General features: G+C 39.7%; 1 protein-coding gene across 4 annotated transcripts in view; it reads right to left on the bottom strand.

The window, feature by feature from the left end:
• The window catches only part of KCNH1 (potassium voltage-gated channel subfamily H member 1), a 182,590-nt gene that overhangs the window by 132,452 nt on the left and 26,056 nt on the right, over positions 1–24,082 (bottom strand). For 3 of the 4 annotated variants that reach the window (XR_005700140.2, XR_005700141.2, XM_040059764.2), the window contains exons 5-6: positions 18,991–19,109; positions 10,643–11,035 (exon numbers count right to left, since the gene is read on the bottom strand). Coding sequence is in view for 2 of the 4 variants with exons in the window: in XM_040059764.2 (XP_039915698.1) it covers positions 10,643–11,035; positions 18,991–19,109 (512 nt within the window). In the remaining 2 variants the exon portion in view is untranslated. Of the gene's footprint in view, positions 1–10,642; positions 11,036–18,990; positions 19,110–23,818; positions 23,984–24,082 lie in introns of those variants that run through there. The other variant, XM_040059766.2, reaches the window with a different exon arrangement.

Raw genomic sequence — 24,082 nt, 5'->3', positions numbered from 1 at the left:
TAATGGCTTAGGAAGGAGTTAATAGCTTAGAATCTGGTTAATTCTTAATTAAAAACTAAAAATGTCAAGGATGAGAAATACTTGGGGAAAGGAAAGAAACACAGAAGAGGAGTTCAAGAAATTGGATAGGAAAAATGGGAATACAAATTAAAATACATGAAATTAGATTTTAAAAGTCTAAGGCAAAATACTTTTTTCAAACGTTCTCGTCTCCAAATTTCCCTTGTGAAATTCCCTAAAATAAATTTTATTAAAAAATTTAAATGGGACTGAACTGCATCATTTGGGAGAAACTGATTCTACCAAATTCTGACCAGAGATAGAGAGAATTAGGCTTTTTGTACAAAAACCCCCTTGAATATTTACAGAAAATATATACTTGATTTGCTCTGGAAGGATACATTTAATATTCAAATTACTCCTAATACTCACCTGACTGAATTGCCAATGAGATTCTAAAATTTCAGAAAAAGATCTATTAAAAAAAAAACCAATTTATTTTTATTTCAGCATTAACAGTGTTCTCTCTTTGATTTCCTCAAAGGAACAGATTTTTCTTATTCTAAATGGATCAATATCAAGAGCAAGAATTCCACGGGGAAATGATTATGCATATAACCCTTAAAAATTCCTAAATTAAAGAATTTCAAATGGTTACGAACAACAGAAACTTAATAGACTGTTTCACCGATGATAAAGTAGGGGAAAAAAATCAGATAGTCCTGCAATACTTTAAATCAGTATTTTTTGGAACTAGATTTAGCAAGTTATATTTTAATGCTCACTGAAATAGATTTGCTGGATTGAAAAATTGACAATTTTAGATTACCCTGTTTCAAAATAGAAGTGTATTTTCAAATTATTGTTCATTTTAAAGCTCTTATCAATACAGATTATTTTTATGCCTTTATCATACAGATGGCTCCACGATGTCATGCAAAGGAGCCTGAACTCCTTCTCTTTTTTACTTCTCTTGATCTGTGTCCCACCCTCTTGGTCTGCTACTCCTGCCAGTTTTGAGAGGCAGAAAAAGAGACACCCAGAGATCCTTCTGCCCAAAGGAAACAGAAAAACCTCCGTTCATAAAGAGCTAGAAATGGCGCTACAGGTGCCCAGCAGGCACCCCCAGATGCTCTGCTCTGAAGGGCCACCATAAGGAATGTCAGTGGGGCAGCCAGGGAAGGGACAAGGCTAAGTAATATTCCATGGAGTTCTACCTGTGTCTGATTTACCCCAACACAGCTGCAACTGCTGGTACACTATCCAACAGAAAACATCCCTTGAAGCTATGCAAAAATATTAAAAAAAAAAAAAAATCTGTTATATGGCCAGAATAGACACATAGTACATTTTTACTGTATTTTTTTACAGAGAAAACTTGGGTGCGGTGTTCACTTCAATATGCAGCACTTGGTCAACTATGCCAGAAAATACTGAATTTCACACACATTTATATTCCAAATGTTTTGAAGCAACTAAATGAGACTTAAAAACATTCTACTGCTGATAACCTGTATATAGTTGTTGATAAACATTTCATAGGTTGGCAGGTTAACTTTCATTGCCAGTGATGGCTGCTGCATAAAAAAGGAAGAAAGTGTAGCCAGTCCCCTCCAAACCAAAGGGCAAGCTCAAGGCACTGAGACACTGAAGTAATAATTCCATAGCCACTGATTGAGCAGACTTGAACATCAAAAGCCCTTAAAATAATAAACACCACTTCCCCTCCTTTCTACATACACTTTGGAGAGTAGAACTGCACCCCAAAACCAGAGAAACAGGCCAGTCTCACTCCCAGGGGAAAGGAAGTGCCCATATTTCATATTCAAAGAAAACACTTCATAAGTTTGTCCATTAAAGACTGCCAAAAGTAAATTTCCATGTATAATTTGTGAATTATTAGACCTCCTCACTATATACTGTGCACATTTACACAGGTTTTCTTCTGTATTTCCTTGCTTTCTGCAAGATTTAATCTACTGTGAGTGCACCCCTTGTCTCACTGGCACCTCAGCCACATCAGTAGCCTTCTTTCCAAATCCAGGATCTCCATATTTTGGCTCTACCTCTCAATCAGACAGCTTAAGATTTGTGCTATTAGTTCCACACCCAGAAAAGGAGACAGACACACTGTGAAAACACAAGGGCTGTAAGCAGGGCAATTATTGTTACTTGTGTCATTATGGTCCCCAAGAACAGTAACAGTGGATATTACAGAGGTAGATGCTGTATAGATAAAAACAGTTGCTGCTGTTCATTTGCCATGCAAAATTAAATTCAGCTCAATTAATTGAATAATAGAAGTCCACTTAGAAAAAAATCAAAATACAAATTGCTTAAAGAACAGCCATAAAAAGTAATTGAGGCCACCCCACCTGCTCCCCAAACACGTGAGAAATAATTCATTTTCCATTTCAAATAAGATGTAGCATGAACAACTGCAGAAGATAACTAAAATGCTACATTCACCCCACCTCCTACAGCTGCAGTAGCACAAGAACTCTAGTAAGATTCAATCTGCATGACAGTATTCACTTTTTAGGCCATTATTCACTTTCTACATGTACAGAAAGAAAATGCACTTAAGCCAAGCATTAAGATTTTTTTTCTAGGCTTAAAGGCAGGATAATTTACTTCCTACTTACTACCTATTTTTAAAAAGATAGATATTCAATATTGGCACAAATCTTTCCTAAGTTTTCCAGCACTTTTCTCTTATATGGAACTGCTAAAGTTCAGGCTTCATCTCAATTAAAGGGAGATGCAGGAGACTAAAAGCTAACCATTTAGAGAAAGAGAATGAAACAGACAAAAAAAAAAAAAAAATTATTTATTCCAAAAGGGGAGGCAATGAACCCAATTTATCACTACTGTGAGGCGAGAGCCACAGAAAGCGCTGCCTTCTTTCTTGACGCTTTATTTGAAGTCAGCCGTGCCACAACCTGGCTCTGCCTCCCTGCAGTAACCTGGCAGCCCTGTCAGGTCATCATCAGGACTGCACATTTCCGTCATTTGTCTCCTCTGATTTTCTTAATTAGGCCTGAGAACATGACCTTTCCTACAGATTGCCATATTTAGCAACCAAGAGATGAGATAGCGTTACGTGCACAGGTCAAAATCAATATCTAAGCCCTCTGGATACTGTTGTGGTTTTCAGCACTGAAGAAAACAGATCTCTAGCCTCCTGAAGCCTATTTCAGTCAGACATCTGTGAGCTTGGTTAGAACTGGGGGAGAAACAGCAATAATTCATGTATAAGAGCATTGGGTGTGGGAAGGGATGGGAAGGCTGATTTTTCATTTGTAAAACTATGTCCATGCTTGTCTTACATGCATACTCAGAAAACAAACAAACAAACAAAAAAAAAACAAACAGGAAACAAACTCTATTTTCCTTTTACTTTGAGAGGACGAACAAGAATAAAGATCACACATAAGTAACCTAAAGAAATCTTACTTTCTGCTGTAGCAAATAAAAAATTAACCCCAAGAGACAACAATTTGCTTCCTGATGCTTCTGATTCAAAACAACAGCTAGTTCCAGAAGCTTTTTACTTATCTCAAAGAGGCAAAACACCCAAATAAGATTTAGCGTTACTGGCATCTAATACCACTCGCTCTTTCCAATTCTAATTCCATCCCTAGTATGAAATAGACTAACAGAGCAACCACTTAGCTACTCAAACAAATACCCTTTGTCATCTCATCTGACTTTCTGCCTCAGATCGATACAGCTGTGCTGAATGGGGGGAGAGGAGAAGAGTAACTGATCCCTGCCTCCGGAACATGCCTCCCTTTATAGGCAGCCTGAGTCTCGCTCTAACAGCAGCTTTTTGAAATAACTCAGAATCTAATATATTCAATTAGCTCTCCTTCTTGGACAAAGGCTATCACCATACATTATCACTGAAAATGTAATTCAGTGTTTTAATTCTTTTAGCCTGATACAGATTGAATAGCTTATGTATACTACTATTCTCTCTTTAACAGAATGATAAATCATGTCAGACCTTTCAAAGCTGCGAAGAAGTAGCCCTGAAATCCAATAACACCCTTGTGCTTATCTGTGACTTAGCAGAAACACTAATCTGAACATTTGGAGCGCAGGAGAAGAGGAGTAAACTGGCACCTTAACAGCCTCAGTAGAACCTACAGAGAAGGTCAACACCAGGCAGGGACACAGCAACACATCCTGCTCTGGAATTCTCTTTTGGTAGGGGCTATATCATCAGCAGACAGAGCAGATGTCTCTGAGCCACCAGGGTGTATGAGCCTGGGTAAGGCTCACCAGGGAAGGCAGCAGAATTAAAATAAACTCAACACCTGAAGCAGTCTTACAGCATAGGAGAGAATTTAACCCTGAATGTCTTCCAAGGCAAAGAGCTCTGCAGTGCCTACGTACATCAACACAATTTGGAAAACTGATGATTCTGGGAGAAAAGACAGCCTGCCCCTTCACAAGGTAGCATTAAAATGGCATATGATGGGTAGCATGGAGGTTGGGTTTTTAAGGAAGGAAGACAGAAAAATTCATATTTAATGGAGAAAAAAAAGGGGGGGTGGGGATTGAGGAGTGAGGAGATGTGGAAGAAAGCAGACAGAGAGGAGAGACACCCTCACTTGAATCCCCAAGAGATGCTGAACAGCAAGTGCTTCTTTTGCCTATCTGTTTTGTATCCTGGCTGTGCACTTTACCCCAGGAATCTGCTTTACACCATTTGCATTTGCCTGAAATGCTCCCTCCACCTGCCTGTCTGCTAAGGAATAATTCCTGCCTGGCACAGCCCCCTGGGGCCATGCTGCAGAACAGAGAAAATTACAGAAGTCAGACAAGCAGCCCTCCTCCTCCACCACCGCTTTTCCTTTCCATTGCACTCCCTTTTCTCCACAGTTCAAGGCCACCAAGCTCCTTCTGAAGCTCCAAATACCACCCAGGAGTTTCCAAGGACCTTTCTAGCCATGCTCCAAGGGTATCTCGCAGGTTACAGCCCCCAGCAGACACCTTCCATGGGCTTGGCCCTCAAGGGTTTTTCACACAAGGACGCCCAACCAAGTAGACCTCCTTCATCATGACACCCCCAACCCAAGGTCCATGTTCCAGCCCTCCCCCTGCCCCACCTGGGCACAATAACCCAATCACCTGATCCTTCCCCAGAAGCCTCAGCAGGTGTCACCCAGTGCGCAGGGTCTCATCCCTCCTTGTCTGCCTTCATCTCATCCAAGAACCACAATTTCCCAACATTTCCCCTATGCCTGGATCACACTCCGTGATACGCAGCTGGGGGTTCTTCGTTAAAGACATTACATAAAAAGTAGGCGATGACTACTTTAAAATTCCAACTGGCCTTAGAAAATTATTCATTCATTACTACATTTAGCAATAGACTCACATGCAAAACACAGCACTGCCTCATTGGACAGATTCAAACGAGTGGTGAACTACTGCTTCAAAGAGATTTCATATTGCTCAGCTGTTTGCAGCTTAAAAATAATTTTAAAATTATATTTTCCAGTTTGCAACATTCATGTAACCTAGAATCTTTCTTTATAGGTCCCAGTTTATTCCATAAAACTGTAAATGTGATAATTTATTCCCTTGTCCCTTATTGCATGCAGTGGTTAAAAAAAAAAAAAAAAAAAAAAAAGGGAAGTTGCATGCTTTCCAGTGTAGCTACTTCAGTAATTCCTAGACAGCTAATTTGTATTAGCATGAGAGATTATTCCACTAACAAGGTTTAAATTAATCTATTGCAAAAGTGCTGCCTCAGAGAGTTGCCAACAATTTGACCAGCAACACATTCATTTTTTCCTTTCTCAACTCACTGTTTACTTTCCAGCTACACCACACTCACTTAGCACTAATTATCTTCATTTACTTCTATTATTCTGTATTGTATTTTTTTCTGGGACTTTTTTATCATCATAAATGTTGGCCTTTCAAAGTTGTACATCTTCTTTGCCTTCATGCTATCTTCTCTCCAATTCATTCACTTAAGTGAGCACTAGATCATTTATATTGAATACATCTTTCCTGATGATCTTTTATTGTGCATTCTTTTCTCTTCTACCTCAACTAATAAGAGTGATACATGGTTCTCAATTTGGCATCAGCCAACAATTGATCACAGTACTCTGCTCAAACACATATAGCAATTACTGCTACAAACTCCCTGTTTCAGAAATTTTTATGGTGGTGACACGACTGGATTCCACTCCTACCATGAGATTTCACAACAGCATCACATGTAATAAGTCAAATTTTTTCCAATATAAATTATATCTTATGGCATTATGGACGAAAACCACAGCATAAAATTGCTCAAGCTGACACTGCAAAAAATATGCTTTGGAATTCCAAGTCTTAAATTGCACTGTTCTCGGCAAAAATTGTGGAATTTTCTTTAAGCCTGGTTTTTGTTAAATTTACTGACTGATGTCTGAACACAAAAACATTATCCCCCAAGGTAGGTGGTATTTCCCTAAGTGAGGAATAATACTAATTACTGCAAAGAATTACTGACAAATGCTATTTTGATTATTCCAATTTGAAAGAGACTAACACCAAGTGTTTCAAAGGCTGTTTAAATTTTAGACCAACATTTTCTTTTCTTACTCAGACTAAATTAGAGCATGATGTATTCTCTTAACAATAGAAAGTTAAAGCCTAACATTAAGTTGATTCATCAATCAGTGGTATATTTTCTTCTGTTGAAATTCTGTCAGGTCAAGAAAACAATTAGTATTTGACTGCATAATTTGCTTCCCATATATAAAAGCCAGGAGAAACGTCCATAACTTTACTTTCATTTGGGTAACAACAGAAATTTCTCTACAGTTATTCATTTCTTCATTAGTTGAATTCTGCTCATGTCTGAATATGATATGCTGTACTGTCTCTTTGAGCACAGCACTTGAGATCAGTCTCTTATATAATTATATGGCCTTGAACAAAGACATTAATGTTTTTTCTTTCCTCTTCCATCTGTAGAATGTGGCTATTCATACTTAAGTGCCTCTTGATTTAATTTTAGTTATTAATAGTTGTATTGATTAATAGTTAATGAATTCAAATTATTTTTATGGACAAAAATATTCTCAACCATGTGGAGAGGAAACTGGAATTTCAATTATATTGAAAAATGTGAATTGAAAATATACTAATGTTCCAAACTTCAACAAACCCAAAGAATTTTGAAATTGTCTGAAAACCACAGAAGTCACACTCAATTTTGTTTCAAGAAAATATTTTCTGTTATATCTTATAATGAAATAATGAAGTAAATTGCAAAACGAAAAGTTACTTCAAAAGAGAAAAAAAAAAAAAAATCCAATACCAGAATTTTTTCAATTGAGTACGTGCTAGCCAAAAATACTGATCAACTCTAGTTTCATTTATTACAATTAGTGGATCATTTTAAAGATGACAAAAATGGTTTCACTATTAATCTAGAGATAAGTCATGAGACAGTCCTAAAACTGCCCAGAGCAAATAAAAAAACCCCAAAAACCTCAATACCCTATTATACAGTTCTTTACTTATTTAGTGCTGCAGGTCCTGTGTCCCTTGCAAATCAATTAGTCACCATCACAATAATTACAGCATTCTTAAGAACAAATTGACTTGTCAAGATAGTTCCTCCATAACATTCTCAGAGCCTTCAGGGCTCTTTTTTAAACAGAAGATGACAGCAGACAGCAACACAAGTAAGCTTCCACCTGGCCCAGTCCCCCTTCATTATAAGGACTGCAACAAAGCCAGGATTCTGTTTCCTCCTGTTTAAAATCATGTACGGAAAACATCAGACCAGGAAAATAGCAATTCATGTTCTTCATCTTATTAGCACTGTTGACACTGGATATCATTTCATCTCTGGCCATTTTTAAGAATATTCCCATTAGGACTTCCAAGGGAAAAAATAGATAGATAGATAGATAGATAGATAGATAGATAGATAGATAGATAGATAGATAGATAGATAGATAACTATTCCTGCAGCAGCCTTGGCTAGCTACTGACCCCAGTGCCATGACTCCAAGGGAATTCCCTCAAGCAAAACAAAAGTGACACACAGGTAACAGCTCAGTTTGGTTATTTGCATGCTGAGCAGGGCAGCATTGCACCTGACTCAATCCAGCTGTGAAGTTATATGGTATATAATTCAGGGCAAGAGAGAGGTAAATTTAAACCAGCAAGAAAAAAGAAGGAATTTACCCACAAGGGAATGATCTACACAACAGAAGAAAGATAAAAGGCAAAGATTTTCTGCTTTCAAGACTCCTTGAGTGTGGTTTTTATTTTTTGCCTCTTTAACAAAAGGTTATCTTTCTCTCTATGGGCAGTTTTGGAAACAGTGATCAGCACACACTGTCCCAAACCCCCTCCTGATATGCACTGTGTTATTCTGCTGGCGTTGCTGGCAAAACCCCTCAGGTCCCATAAACCAGCCTATGAGCCCTCAATAGAAGCATGGCAATTTACACCAGTGGAAACCCTGCTCTAATGATTCTGCAATGATTTATACCAGCCAAATGTCAGAACCTACTATGGGAAATGCAGATGAGCAGCCTTGAAAGGACAGCATAAAGAAAAATCTTGATTTTTTTTTTTTTTTCCCCCCTTGAGCCCAGTAGTAGAATAACTAAAACTAAAATTGTTATACTGATTAAGGAGACTGTTGAAGAGCCAGGGAAAAACTGAAGTACCAATCAGCTTCTCATTACTACAAGGCAACACTGAATGGACAACCCGCAGAAATACAAACTCACACAAGAATTTCTCTGCAGAATTGCTACCATGAGTCCAAAATCATCTGTTCTCTGTTCGAGGGCTGTCACAGCCACTGGTACAGACATTTTCCTCAGGGATGTTCTGCAGGTCACATCACCAGTCTAAAGTCAAAAAGTGTTCCTTCAGCAAAACCTTTGCCAGGTTGCTTCCATCTGCCATGGGTGAGAAAGGCTTCTTTCCTGGTTTGTTGTTTTTTGTAGGGTTTTGGGGTTGGTTGGTTTTTTATTGTTGTTTTTTGTTTGTTTGTTTGTTTGTTTTTGTGGGGTTTTTTTGGTTTTGTTTTTTTTGTGTCTCTTGCTTAGTTTGTTTTAAAATTTTATTTATTATTTTTACTCTTTCTGTCTAAATGTCAGAAACTGACATATGGCCACTCCTTCCCTCACTCTATCTGTGTCACAGCAAAGTAATATGTGAAAACCCTGCAGAACAATCTGCAGTCTGGGCCTTTCATATGACAAACAAATACTTAAGGACAGGTCTCACAAAGATTTTTTTGTTTGATCTAATTTCTGTTATTTCAGTCTGTAGCTTGATAAAAAATGAAAACTTCTCTAGGGAATTAAATATCAAATGGCATCACATTTTTTGACTGCATTTAATAGTTTGCCTACCTGTCCTCAAGTCATTGAGAAAACCACTTTAAATTTTATAAAAAGCAGTGCAATTTTAAAAAAGCAATGGGGTTGGGTTTTGCCTATATTTCACTTAGCATAACCTTCTTCTGATAGCTAAGCTGTCCTTTGGAACATGGGCATATTTTAAAGGAAGTCATAAAATTTAAATTTTACAGGCTAAAATTTAAATACTAAGCCCTGATGAGGCAGGTATGCAAATCCTTCTCCTTCTCTGGAGGTATTCAAACCCACCTGGATGTGATCCTGTGCAACCTGCTCTGGGTGAATCTGTTATAGAGGCTGGGTCAGACCAGATGATCTCCAGAGATCCCTTCCAAGCCCAGCCATCCTGTGATTCTGCCTCTCACAGCTTTAGCATGTGTCACAGATAAACTCAGACACAGAGCTACCTGATGATTTTATAACATGTAACCAGAAAGCAGACTGCTGGAATCCTCTTTAAGATATTATTAAAAATTCATTAACTCACTGAACTATTTAGGCACGGAACATTAATGTATTTACCTTAGGAATATTTTCTTGGCAGACTGATCCAAAAAAATACAAGCAATTAACTAGTTTTCTAGATTTAAGTGTCTAAATGTTAGTTCTTTTGCTGGATTGTGATCTACTCCCAGAGAAATTAAGAACTAAGGAAGCATCTAGACTTCCAAATTCCTCCCTGCCCTTTCATTTAATTATGAAATCACCAAACAAGCACCTTCAATTGCTTCACCTTCCTCTAAAAATACTGTTGACGAACAATGCTGCCACCAGCAATAGTGGACTAGAAGCAGCTGAGAAATGTGTATTTTACATTCCTGTGAAGAACTGGCATTAGCAGAACTACCCGGATTGGTCATCAGTGAAAGCAAGCAAAGCCTGCCCTGAGAAACTGTCCTGACACACTGTTCAAACTATTCCTGGGAAGTCAGGTGGAGCAGTTTACCTCAATGCTGTGCAAAGATGCTGTTATCTGCCTCTACCTGTCCTCCTGAGCCCTGAGGACACAGAAAGAAGGAAAATAAATGTGGATTTTTAATACCAAAAATTAGAGCAGCAATTAAAGATGAGTCCTTCTGGCTAGGACTCATAAGCAAACTTCCGTGCACGCTGTGGGTGGCTACCAGAGACATATGTACAGTCATTCGATAAATTTAAAAACATAGAGTTCTTTCTTCTCTCCCTCACCTCCCCCCAACCCCTGGGTATTAATTAGTGAGTGGAAGTGGTATACTGACCTCATCAACATTCTCAAATGCATTGATGACATCATATGGCAGGCAGGAGAGCAGGTCAATCACAAACCAGGTCTTCAGGTAATTCATGCGAATAAGCTTGGGGTCAGAGATCACCTCTCCTGCCGGCCCCACAAAGGTGGTGTGGAAATTAAGCACAATGTCCACCAGAAAAATGACATCTACAATGCTGTCGACTACAAGCCATGCCACGTTGTTCTGTTTGGTTTTAAAGGAGACATTGTAAGGGACCAAAATAGCAGTGTAGAAGGTTAAAATCAAGATGATCCAGTCCCAGGTAGTCTTGAATACACAATAATGCAAAATTATATGCGGTGGAGTCTTTGGTGCCTCTTGTTTGTACTGTGGGAGGATTTCAGAACCCAGCTGCAATACCTGTAGTCAGAAAGATTTCAGAGGAAAAAGAAAACATGCTTAATTTTTTTCATTGCATTTTTCACACTGTAGATTTTCAAGCTCAGCACAAATTTATAAAAATTCATGCCCATTAACTCCTTTTATCACCACCAAATGGTAAGCAAGCCAAGAAAAGTATTCTGTCACACAAATCAGCGTCAGACTAAGAACAGTTGTTTCTTTGAATGCCATTAATTATTTTTTGACACTAAGTCTAACGTGTGAAGTGTCCAAGACAAACAGAGAAGAGAGAATCCATTCAGCTATCTAGACAGATGAGACAGAAAAATGATGGGCAAGAATAGGCAGGAAGGCTGGTACAAATAGAAATTGATGGGAAAACCAGGAACAATACACAGCCGAGTTCCAGTCCATCAGCAGGATCACTGGACCACATTTTCTTTCAACATTGGCTATTTAACTCTTCACTACACCATGTCTGAAATAGTCTCATGCTACAATCTGTCATGAATGCAAAGGCCTTTCCTCTTCTCTGGGCTGTGCAGGTCCAAAGCCCACGGGTATCTATCATTAGCCTCAATAAACTCATTTTGAATTTCACCTTTTCATTCAGAGAAATTCAATATCTTAACTACCTGATGGTGTAGAATTACAGAACTACCTGATGGTGTAGAATTACAGAAAGATAGAATCATGAAGGTTGGAAAAGACCCCTAAGGTTGTTGAGTCCAACAATTAACTCAGTACCACCGTGTTCTCCAACAAACCATGTCCCCATGTGCCACATCCACACACCTTTTGAACACTTCTAGGTACTGTAACGCCACCATTCCCTGGGAAATCTGTTCCGATGCTTGACAACCCTTTCAGTGAAGAAATTTTTCCTAACATCTAATCTAAATCTCCCCTGGTGCAACATGAGGCCATTTCCTCTCGTCCTGTCATTTGCTGCCTGGAAGTAAAGATGGATCTGCCCCCTGCTACAACTTCCCTTCAGGCAGTTGCAGAGAGCAAATGGCCCCCCCTGAGCCTCTTTTTCTCCAGCCTAAATACTCCCAGCTCCCCCAGCTGCTCCTCATGAAACTTCTCTAAACCCTTCACTGCCATCATCGCCCTTCTTCGGACATGCTCCAACACCTCAATGTCCCTCTTGCTGTAGGGGCCTCCAAACTGAACAGGGTTTGGGGCACACTCTTGAGTTACACTGCAGTTAGGTCTGAATTCAGAACAGCGCTGCTGCAGAAGATGATCTGCCAGCATGTGTTTTAAACCCTGGGCCTCAAGCTGAGCACGTGGTGACCCTGAGCACTGTTTTGCATAACTGCAGTCTCAATCAATGCTGCCCATTTTATGTTCTCTCTCCAGTTCTGCCCGCTGCTGCAAAAACAGTATTATCATGTATGTAATTCTTGGGAACTCAAGTTTCTTTCACATACTTATGAATAAGAATGTGTTTGTTTATATGTATGGATATACATGAGGGTGAAATCAACATCAAGAACCTGTGTCCAAATAAAGAGAAGTTAAATTTTAAAGCGAATTTTACCCTGGATGACTTATGAATGAAAACTGAAAGGAACATGAAGGCTTGCTTGAGTGAAATGTGTTTGGTAATGCCAAACTCACAGAACCTGAGAGAAGTATTTAGGAGCATGGCTCCTTTTTCACATTTATTTACACAGGGTTCAGAGCAATAGGAAGCAAGGGAGGAAATTAAATGGCCATTTTTCTATGGGAAAAGATAAAACAACACAGCTAGAATAGAAGGATGTCTTCCTTTCATGCTCCTTATCTCAGCTATTTTAGTGTCAGTTATTTAGACATGGATTTTATCTGCAGGTTTTTCTGAGTGACGGTGGGGTGTTGGTTTTGTTTTTGGGTTTTTTTTGGTGTGTGGGGGTTTTTTGGGTGTTGTTTTTTGTTTGTTTGCGCCTTTTTTTTTTTTTTTTTTTTTTTTTTTTTTTTTTTTTTTTTTTTTTTTTTTTTTGTGAGCTGGTGAGATTTTTTCCAACAGGTCCAGCCAAAGGGGACAAAAGAAAACAATCAGCTACAAAAGTTTGGACAAAACAGCCTCAGAAGAAATTCCCTGCTGCTTTGAATGTCACATAATCACTTACTCGTGTACACAACAGGGGGCAGACATTGTCAGATCACAGTTCCTCACACATGTGTAAATGAGAATGGGAATTGCAAGCCTGCTGATTTTGAGTCCAGTATGTTCTCCTGAAGAGAATTAACATGACCTGCTCTGACAGACCTGCATGTTACCACAGAGGAACTGAGAGTTTGAAAAAAATTTCGATGGGGGAAAAAAAAAAAAAAAAAAGACACAGTATTTTTGTTTCACTGAGTTTCTAGAATGACAGCAAAGAGGAGAAAGGAAGATTTCACCTGCAGACCCAACTAGGACTCAGAGGTGCTCACTGCAGTATTAACAGAGTCTATTGATCCTAACCCTGATTCATGTAGGTTCTCCATACTACCAAAAGCAAAGGGAATTAAGCTGTCCTGTGTTGAGAGGAGCTGGAAGCAGCACAAGGCACATACTATCTCTTTTCTCTGCAGGAGGCACTGGCCAGCCCATGCAGCCCCCAAAAGTCACTGGTGTGACTGGAAGGGGCAGAGGTTGTGTATTGAGTCCATACTCAGGGCATCATTCCCTTCAAGGCTTGTTTGCAGTCCCAGTGACAGATGTTAGGATATCTTTTCCCAACAAAAACTCTAGCCCAAATCAATATTGCAAATATCTCCTGCCCTTCCTTTTGCACATTGCAGATGTACCTGAATCACTTGGAAAGCAATGAGTTACTACTGGCTTTTATGAGGCTCTGCATGAGCAGCAGCTCTAAGATAGGATCCTAAGCCTGAAATATGCTTCACTGGGCAAGGAGACTCCTCTGCAATACTCATTCACTGGAATAATTGATCAGCAAGACCAAGCACCTCCATCACATAGTAACATTTTTCATTTAGCGGGATTTCAGTTCTAATGCTGAGATTTTACTGGTATGGGGAGACGGGACCACCCTTCAAATGCAGCAGGAAAGCATAACAGCTTCTTCTGCAACCACAAGCCTACTACAGCTTATTTTTTTAGCCCCCAGTATTACATGAATAAGTCTAATATTTTGGTGACTATTCTAATCAGTACAGGAACCTCAACCACGAAAAACTGAAAAAACAAAAAAGTTTGCTCTTGGCAGATGATTTTTATCTGTACATACATAGGTTGTAGGCTGAGAATTGTATAATGCACTCCACTTTTGGTCTCTGCTGTTCTCTTTGTACTCCAAGAATTTGTGGAAATTTTGCATCAACAAAACTAAATTTACTGGAAAATATACTAATGTATACTTGCATACCTAAATAGGGGAAAAGGCAAGAACAATCTCTGTTTGGTAAAAAAGAAGGGGATAAATTATGGTGTCCATTATTTTGCTGTTAAAAAAAAAAAAAAAAAAAAAAAAAAAAAAAAAAAAAAAAAAAAAAAAAAAAAAAAAAAAAAAAAAAGCCAGTGGAACAGCAAGGATGTAAAACTGAACTGAAAGCAAAAAAAACTCAGACAAAAATTAAGACAATAAACCGCTGCAGCTTCAGTGTTTTAAAATGTCATCACCAAATAAAATGCACTCTCTCCTTACTTGTTTGAGATTCAAGGGCTGCAGCACAGGAAAATAAAAGGATTGGTGATTGATTGAGCTCCTTCTCTTTCTATTTAGAAAGTAAACATACTATAAACTACCTGAATAGCTATGGACCTTTTTCATAAGTCTTTTGAACTTCTGTTACCCCCCCGGAGTCTCTGGTGAAGCCCAGCCAATGGTTATTCAAAGAGACCAGGAGCCATGGCTTTAGGTGGGCTCCAGCAGAAGGATGTGCACCAGCACTGTGGGCATGAATCCTGAATGGAGGGGCAGAAGAAGGCATCAAGGAACGACACGGATTCCAGTCCTCACCAGCTGGGGAAAGACACCTGCAGCAAGCCTGAGGTGTCTCCAGTCCTCTTTTTGGTGGGGGTGGAGGTGACAAGTTCTAGCCTGGGCTCCCTCTCGTTACATCACTAACACACACCTTTGTAAAACCATCTTGCTGGCACTGCTAGAGATGATTTCACAGCCTGAGGTGAAAGAAGCGCCCTGCCCCAGCTCACACTATCTCTCCCAGCAGAGGCAACTTGCTTTGCACACTGGCAAAAGTCTCATGGTGCCTGGCACTGCCAGCCAAGAGCTTTCAAAAGCTCCAAGTTCCTCATTTCACTGAAGGAAGAAAAACATGCCTACAACAAAGCTTAATAATCTCAGAGAACAAGCATGTGCCTTTATCATAAAGTACGACAAAAGAGCTCAGTACTGCACAGAAACCATGGAAGGAGGTCCACAGAGTTTAGTGCTAAAGATTAAGGTTTTGTCAGGTCACTGCACTGGAAGTTAAAAGAGCTCCTTTTTCCAATTTTCACGCCAAGGGCCACACTGAGTCTATTTCTTCACCATCCTTCCCCACAAACACACATCATCCCTGGGTCATCTGGAGGCTAAGAGCTGTAAACCCCACTCTCTCTGCACCATCCAGCAAATCCAGCTCGATGCAAAGTACTTTCTGCCCTATTCCAGGGTGCTCCTGCTTCACTCCAGCCTCTACGCAGAGTACTGCCAACCTGAGACAGGTTTGCCAAAGTAGTCAGGTGTGGATGCACACCCACATGAACTAACCCCATTCAAACTGCCTGTAAAGCTACTTCTCCTGGAGAGGAGAAAAATACAAACCCCAAGAGACTGATATAAAGTAAATTATGAAGAAAATGTACACAACTGTATAAACCAATATGCTGAGCTTCGATTCATGTGCACTGGACAATTTGATTACTACAATTTTCTGAATAATTGAAACAGCTCTGGTTTGGGGAGATTTTTCACTATTACACAGTTTTATCATAGTAAAAGAAATACTTATTTCAGAAACTTATTAATGAAAGCATTATCTCAGTTACTTATTATTCATCAGATAATACAGCCATATTATCTGCATTCATTATTTGTGGTAGTGATGCATGATGCTTTAATAGCTCTCTAATGCTGCAGAATTTTATTCCAAGAGCAGAAACACCAAATTTCATCATGAGTTTTACAAGAATGTGTTCTTTTTTAAACATGGCAATTTTTTTTTAAATCCTACTTTTTAACAAAGTGGTGAATATAGCCCAAGTCAGGAGTCATTAATCGCATCAAAAGTGGTTTATTCATGACAATGATTTATTCATTTTTAAGACTGTATGACTGGGGGGGGGGGGGGGGGGGGCAAAATAAAAAGGTAACACACAAATACTCACTCATTTCCAGCTTAATCTCTCCTTTTCATGTTTTCAATTGCACGTATTTGCTTTCTCTCACTCTCCCTTGCTTTTGTTTTTCCAAGCACACACACAAATTGCTGCCAAGCTAAGGGCTAGGTGCTAAGCCTCAATATTTTGATTGGCAATTTTAAAGGCAGTTATGAGCTCCTGGTAAACAATGTTAAAAAAACATTGGCAGAAGTTCCATTCTTAAGCAGTGCTGCTAAGCACCATTATAATTTCTCCGCTTTTATTTCTCCTAGCTATCATATTATTTTTTTCATTTTGACACAGTCTTGTTTCCCCAGAACTGCCTGGCAAAGGTGCAGAACACATCAGCTAAGACCATAGGTGCAGATGGCACACATATTCATTCAGCAGTGACCAGGAAGAACCATCCCTACCGCCAGCTCCTTGGTGATTAAGCAAAAGAAATGCATCAGCTACTTTACAAACTCCTATTGCAAAATGTTGTCTCACAGTTACCTAACACTCTTGTGTTAATGGCATCATTAATTTGAGTAGTTTTCATATGACTGTTATTAGAAAAGTCAGGCTAAAAAAAAAAAAAAAAAATCTATGCCTACTGGCAAAAGTCAGAGACTGAAGCTTCAGAGATGCTGCTTGTATTACCCATGGCCTGTTAGTTTGTCACTAACACCTTTCTTAAACTGTTTCATAAACAATAAAAAATTGTAAGCTGTTGTGGCAGGCTCCAACACCTTGCTCCACTCAGGTTTTAGGTTGCAACAGCCTCCCGAGACATTCAAATATAAAAGAGCAACAAAAATAACACTGCAATAAATGTGGAGCCTTCTCACACAAACGAGATTGATGTGAAATGCCATATTGAGTAGCAAAAGAAAAAGGATGATTTTTAAAATTTCAGATAGGCTACTGCAGGGATGAAGAAAAAAAAAAAAATTTGAAAATACAACAGGGAACTGTTAGAGATCCCATATTCAATATTATCAAGAAACCTTTGCAGAATAAGAAGCCTGGCACCCCATATATCTTCAAAAAAAAGAAAAGTGGTCTTGTCTGTATGATTATCTGCAATCTTCTTTTCTCTGGTGTAGTTCTATTGACTTAAATGGAGTTACAGCATTAAAAAGAGCTACCTAACATCACAGCTGGGGCCAATGTTCTTTGTAAAATTATGACCGCAATATTCAGTCAGCAATTAAAGAAACTCATTTCAGACATGTAAACTACACACTTGCCCTTTATTATTTGTAATGGATCAGTTGGCTGTGCCAGTAAGAATACTCGCAAAGACTTGTTGAGCACGTGGACTTGCAAAAAGTTTTGGTAACATGTAGTCACCGACATCCAGAGTGTTGCCAAACAGAACAACCTCAGACCCTTTGCCCTACGTTTTGCTGCCTACATTTTAGCATTAACTAAAATTCAAGGGTGGAGATCTAAAGAGAAGAAAGGATTATCTGATATGAAGCCTTGAGTAGGATTAGATTCCAAATTCCAGGACACTAAAGCAACCTCAGGGTGGACATCTGCTAATCACATGGTGTTCCTGCAGTACGGTGTCTGTGTGAAGGTCTGTCCCTCCCCTGTGCTAGTATGATCCATGTTATTTCTCTCCTTCCAGCAGAAATTGGTTTCCCCTTCTTGAGCTCTTCTGTATTAAATACTGACCAGGTAAGATCCTGTCTGCAGGAGTTTTGCCATTATGTGTGATAACAAGACAGGAGATGTTTAGTTTGCATAGAAACTAAGATGTATACAACAGAACTAGCAGAGTACAGTATAACTGACTATATGGGGACCTCATGGAACCCATCAACGCCTTACACCTCCAGCTGCACAGGAGGACCAAGAATTATTGTCAGGCCATAGCTGCTGCCATGGCATTCACAGCAGGAAGTGACACAGGACTGCCATGTTATATTGGCTGTGCTGTCATTAACACCGTGTCAAACCTCTCCCCACGCTGTTTATACACCAGGGAGACCCTGCTACTGCCCAGGAGACAGCTACAGGAAACTTGGGACAGTCTCTCCCCCTCGTGGTGAAAGCCCTCAAACCCTAAGTGCTTCGAGGGGCCTTCTCTGCCTGGAGCTTATCTCAAAACTTTGAGAGGCTACTTAAATCACAAGGTTTCATTTTCCTGATCTGTCTGCAGTGTTGCTTGTGGCATCTCCAACTGTTCTGTCCATAAAAGCAGTAACTTAAACACGGGTTCTAACCAGTTAATAATGCAGGGTTGGGATCCACTGAAAAATAACTAGACATAAATTAGTTCAGAGAATAACCATGTCATGGATTCTCCAGGATTTCCTTGTGTACTAGACTGAGTTTTTCTCACCTCAGCTTTATGTAAGTAGATAGTCCAAGATCCCACTCTTATTAAGACCCTCAGAAGAATGGCAACTAAGCAAGAAAGTATTATTTTAATAACACCTTTCTAAGACTTTGCTAAGATATGGAACACAAGAGTGCAATTAGGTTACATGAAGTCTTTGGGACACCTGTTTTCATTCTGCTGTTGTAGGACACATTTCACAGCACATGTACCAGATTCTCAGGGCAGGGAGGACTGACAGTTCTTGGCTCACGCAGAGACGACATACCCACAAAGGCTAAAAACATTTTTTTACAGCCTCCTGGGGAAAGAAAAAATTACCTCAGCAAGTCTTGAGTGCTTGTGAACGTTCTCTCCCTTCTGCACACTGGGAGCAAGCTGCTGCAGCACTCCTCGGCTGCTCGTCAGGGCACGGGTCAAGCGGGCAAACTTCCCCCAACCTTGAGAAAACATGCAAGATTAGACACGTTACCAAAACAAGCTGCAAGTTTGTTACAACCTCTTACAACTAAAGGGAGAAAAAGATGTTAAAACAGAGAAATCTGCTTTAGTACTGACCAGAAAGGAGTATCATTTAAGTGAGTAGCAGATAAAAGCAAGTCAGAAAAAAGGTGTCAGCGTGGTACAGTAATAAAACCCATAACTGCTGTGACTTTGTATTCAATTACTCTACAAAAGCACTGCTACATGAACCGCATATTTTGCAATGATAAATGTCCACTATATAATAATCTCATATTAAATCTAATGATCAGATTTGGATCGCACAGCACTGCAGAAGACACTCCAGACTAATCAAGATGTAAGTCTAGAGTCACGCACAATGAAAATTAGAGTTGTCTGTAACAGAAGTGAATCTGGCCTCGGATGCATCAAGCATAGATCTGGAATATGCAGAGAAATATACATAAGATAATAAAAAGGAGAGCAGAAAAGCAAAACAAAATCATTAATTTTACTCTCTCTAAACGAAAGGGGGAATATACTAATAGATTTTCTCAAACTCGAATTAAACATTTAGCAGCTTCTGGCAGAGAAGTCATATGCTGAATTTTAATTCAGAATATTTTTTACAGTGATTTCCAATCTCCCTCAAAATAGAAGACCTTCAAAGACAGTCACAAGAGCTAGCTACAACTATAATCTTTATGAGCAGTAGTTTGCCATAACAGAAAGGCAGAGTATACATCTAGATATTTTTGGTATACTGGAAGGAAAGTATCAGTCTGTTTAGTTCCAATCTTGAAAAATGTTAGCACCACCTGGGAGCTCTTGAGCCCCTACTCCTCATCTCCTACTCCAGCTAAGGATGCTCAGCACTTTGAAGATTCAGTTTATGAGAACCTGGTTCTGGAGAACGCTGCCTACACAGCTTTCTTGTAGATCCCTTTTAGGTACTGGAAGGTGCTATAATGTGTCCTTGGAGTCTTCTCCTTTCCAGGCTGAGAACCCACAACTCTCCCAGCCTGTTTGCACAGTGGAGATGCCCCAGTCCTCTGAGCATCCTTGTGACCCTCCTCTGAACTCGCCCAACAGGTCCTTCTTACGCCGGGGTCTTGGAGCTGTGTTCACATAAGATTGGAGTAGAGTGGGAGAATCATCTCCCTTGACCCGCTGGCCACGCTGCTTTTGATACATCCCAGGATACAGCTGGCTTTATGAGCTCCAAGTGCATGCCGCCCAGCCACGCCCAGGCTCTCTCCCGGCGCAGGGGCAGCACTCAGCAGGTGGCCGGCCCGACGGGGACGTGTTCCAAGGGGGCACAGGCGGTCGATCGCCCCTCTCCGGCCCCGGGAGGGAGCGGCTGCGGGACGGGCGCTCCGGCGCTGGCCGTGGTGCTGAAGCGGAACGAACGGGGCTCGCCCACCAGTGTCAGCCCCGGCGGGAAACGAAGCAGACCACGGAGCTCCAGCTTCACCCGCGAACTCGAAACCTGCCTCCCTGACCGCACGCGAAATGTTTCTAATGACAGATAACATAGTTAGCTCCTTTTACTAACTCAAAACGGATTGATGGGGAGGACATTCTCCTGGAAGATTCGAAATTTGGTTCAAAACTGAGGACAAACTGTCAGTGAGCATTTTCTTCCAAACATTGTTCAGAGATTTGGGCTATTCAGACATGCACAGAGAGAGGATGAAAAGGAAGCACCTCACTTGAGCTTACTTGCACAAAAGCACTGCCAGACAACTCTGTGGCATGAGTTGTGGCTATGAATGCTGAGCACCTTCCGTCTTCCCAGGAGTCATCTCCCTTGGAAAGGTACAGCTTAATCCATTCCTCTCTCCTCAGCATCCCCTGTAACCATCTCCTCTACCCCATGTGTTGAACATCTCACTTGTGGGTGCTTAAATGGCACACAAAAGAACAGTTTCCACAAACATTAGATCTCACCCTCAACTCCGAACTCTCATCTGAAAGCAATGTAACTGTTCTATGCAAGAGATTTTGTCTTGAGGCAGGGGCTTTCCAGCTTGGTTTTTTAAAGCAGTATGGAAGTACGTACCCTAATTCAAATTAGGAGTACGTACCCTAATTCGCTCCACACGCAGGGTACTACACTTGGGAGCCCAGCTTGGAGATACACCCACCACTGTTACATGGTATGCCTAAAACCAGGCACTGAGTCAATGTGCAACATGTAAGAATTTCATCTTTAGAAGAGAACACTCTCCTTGTATTGCCTTTTGGGGTCTTGGTTTTTGTAAAGGAAAAAGATAAAAATGTGACAACTCCAACATAAGTTAGACCTGCAGATTGTGGCATAGGAAAGCAAAAATAAAAATTAAATAGAATGCCAGTGCTAAACCTTTTGAATGATAACATCTCCAGTAATGCCTGAAAACAAACAGTACCCACTGAATTCATTGCAACTTTTCCTCTGGAACCCTAAGGACAGACACGGCCAACAGCAGGTCAGTTATCCATCCAACAAAGACAGGTCAAGTAATAGACTTAAGCCATAGGACTGAACACAAAAGCTAAATTTTAAGGGTCGTGGAGCTTTCCAAGACAAGGAACTAAGCTTCAAAATGGTGTAAGAATACACTGGTGTCAGTCCTGCTAAAACAGGGGGACCAGATGATATGGATTAGGAGTTCTCTTTCAACACAAGCAGTTGGTATAGCCCTACATTCATTTTTTTCCCTCTAGAAACAGAGAAAACATAAATTAAATTTAAAATCTAATGATCCTAGGTGGTTCTAATACAGGCATATATATTCTGCAAACAAGACAAGCATAGAAGACATGGAATTCAAGAACCAAACATAAAGCTGGATACCACCACATGGCAGTGTTTGTCTGTGCCTGTCTTTGATTCTAACCCATTTTTATCATTGTTTCATCTCTTTCTTCAGTTCTGCAGAAAATATCATGCACAGACAAAGCCAACTGACGACATTAAAACATTTCCAGCCTCAAAAGGATGGAAAGCCTTCAAGGTTAACAACACTGATTTCAGCACTCCTGCATTCCGTGATGTTCTCTCAGTTTTCCACCATTTCTTCACAAAAAGGTGAATAGAAATTGCTTCTGATAACACCCAAGACAAGATGATTACAAAAGCCGTCCCCTGAGATTTGTTTCATGTGGAAATATGGCATTGAAATACACTTTTGTGCTGTGGCATTTAGCTCACCAAAACTTTTCTTCCTGAAGCATGACGTTTCATTTAACAATGGCCTGAAGTTGAAGAAGCCAATTTTCTGTATTTTTAAGTTGATAATGAAGCACAACAGCATTTTTTATTTATTTGTAGGTAGCTATTTGTTTCCCACCACTCCTCTCAATTCATTCCTGATAACTCAAGAATTCAAACACTGGGAACTGTGGCAGCTACAGAACCCTTGTCACCACGTTGCTGATCCATGACTTACACAATTCCCGGAGTCAGAACAAGAAGCCATTGTCTGCTAGAGAACAAGCTTATTTGTCCACAGGTTTGCTGTTCACACAACTGTGTGAATGTAAATAAACCAAGATTCCAGCAGTTCTTGCCTCCACTCAAGCCACCTTTGTATTCCCACACAAGAAAGATCCTTGCTTACATCCATCTAGCATCTCTGCAGTGCTCCTTCTCTTTGAAACCTCATGACTAAAACAGTATTATTTTTCCATCTGGACTGGGAAAGCATACCTAAGTTTTTTTATATACTCACTACTTCCCTTTCATTTGTTTTCTCTTTTTAAGAAAACATTTCATCCAGATGAAAGCTGAGTATATTTTAATCAAAATATTTCAAACACTGGCTCCATTCATATAAATACATCTTTAAAAACAGAACCAAAAATTAAAAAAAAAAAAAAAAAAAAAAAAAAAGCAACAAAACACAAACCCAGAAACAAAAAGGGAAAAGATGGAAATGTGAATTTTTCCCTGAATTAAGATGAAGGAGATGGAATACTTTTTGCATCTGTACTCCTGCTTGTTATGCAAAGAATAGTTTAGCTGCAAAATGAAAGAAAACAACTTCTGCAGAGGAGACGGCAACTGATGATTGCTACAAAGCTCAGAAGGCCACATCATCTTGGAGGATATCAACCATTCACTCCTTGATTCAGTGATGTTGAATTTGACCATCTCTTTGTACAAAAACAAGGTATCAAAAGCAAAAATTAGGATCCAAAGCTTAGTTTTCAAACTCTTATGAGACTGCATAGATGCTTCTGGATATGTTCAGCTTGTATTCATACACTCAAAACCTGTTCAGGCAAACTTTTTGCAAACTCCTCAGTGTGCAAGCACAGTTTCTATTTGTCTGCACAAATAATTGTTTTGCATAGAGTGATGCATTCCCCTTTATACACTATTCTCAAGCATCTCATACTTGGTGTGTTAGATCTCAAGCCAGGAGAGACACATAGAGACAAAATGCATTAATTCCAAATACAGCATATACTTTAAAATTCAGCTAAGGTGACCTACCACTTGACAAGCCAAATTTAGCTATGCTATAGCTTGATTTTGCCTTCTTCTGTTCAAGTAAACCTTGTTCCCCTGATTTTTTCCAAGGGGCAAGCAAACGGGAAAAAGTGGAAAGAGGTTGTTTAAAAATATTATCAACATCACTGACACACTATTTTTAAGCGGTTTTATTTAGAACGCGCTATTTTTAAAGCTTCTGCACTTAAAAGCAAGCTTACTTACCTTCCATTGAAGTTAGAAAAGAAACACCTAAATTATCCGAGTCCATTAACAAAGGCTACAATGAGAAGTCCACTTTTTATGTGACTTTCTTGTTTCATCTATTCCAATGTCTGATATTATTAATCAACAAAAATAATAAAAAAATTAAGCATGAAAAATGGTACTGAGACCTTCTATCCCTCTGAGTCACCTTCAGCTGAAAGATGCCTATTCATCTTTGTGTAGTGAAACACCTGCCATTACAGCTCTACACTTCTCACTCAA

This window comes from Hirundo rustica, chromosome 3, assembly GCF_015227805.2.
Source record: "Hirundo rustica isolate bHirRus1 chromosome 3, bHirRus1.pri.v3, whole genome shotgun sequence".
In the NCBI taxonomy this organism is placed as follows: Eukaryota; Metazoa; Chordata; class Aves; order Passeriformes; family Hirundinidae; genus Hirundo; species Hirundo rustica.
This window is presented reverse-complemented; position numbering and strand designations above follow the sequence as displayed.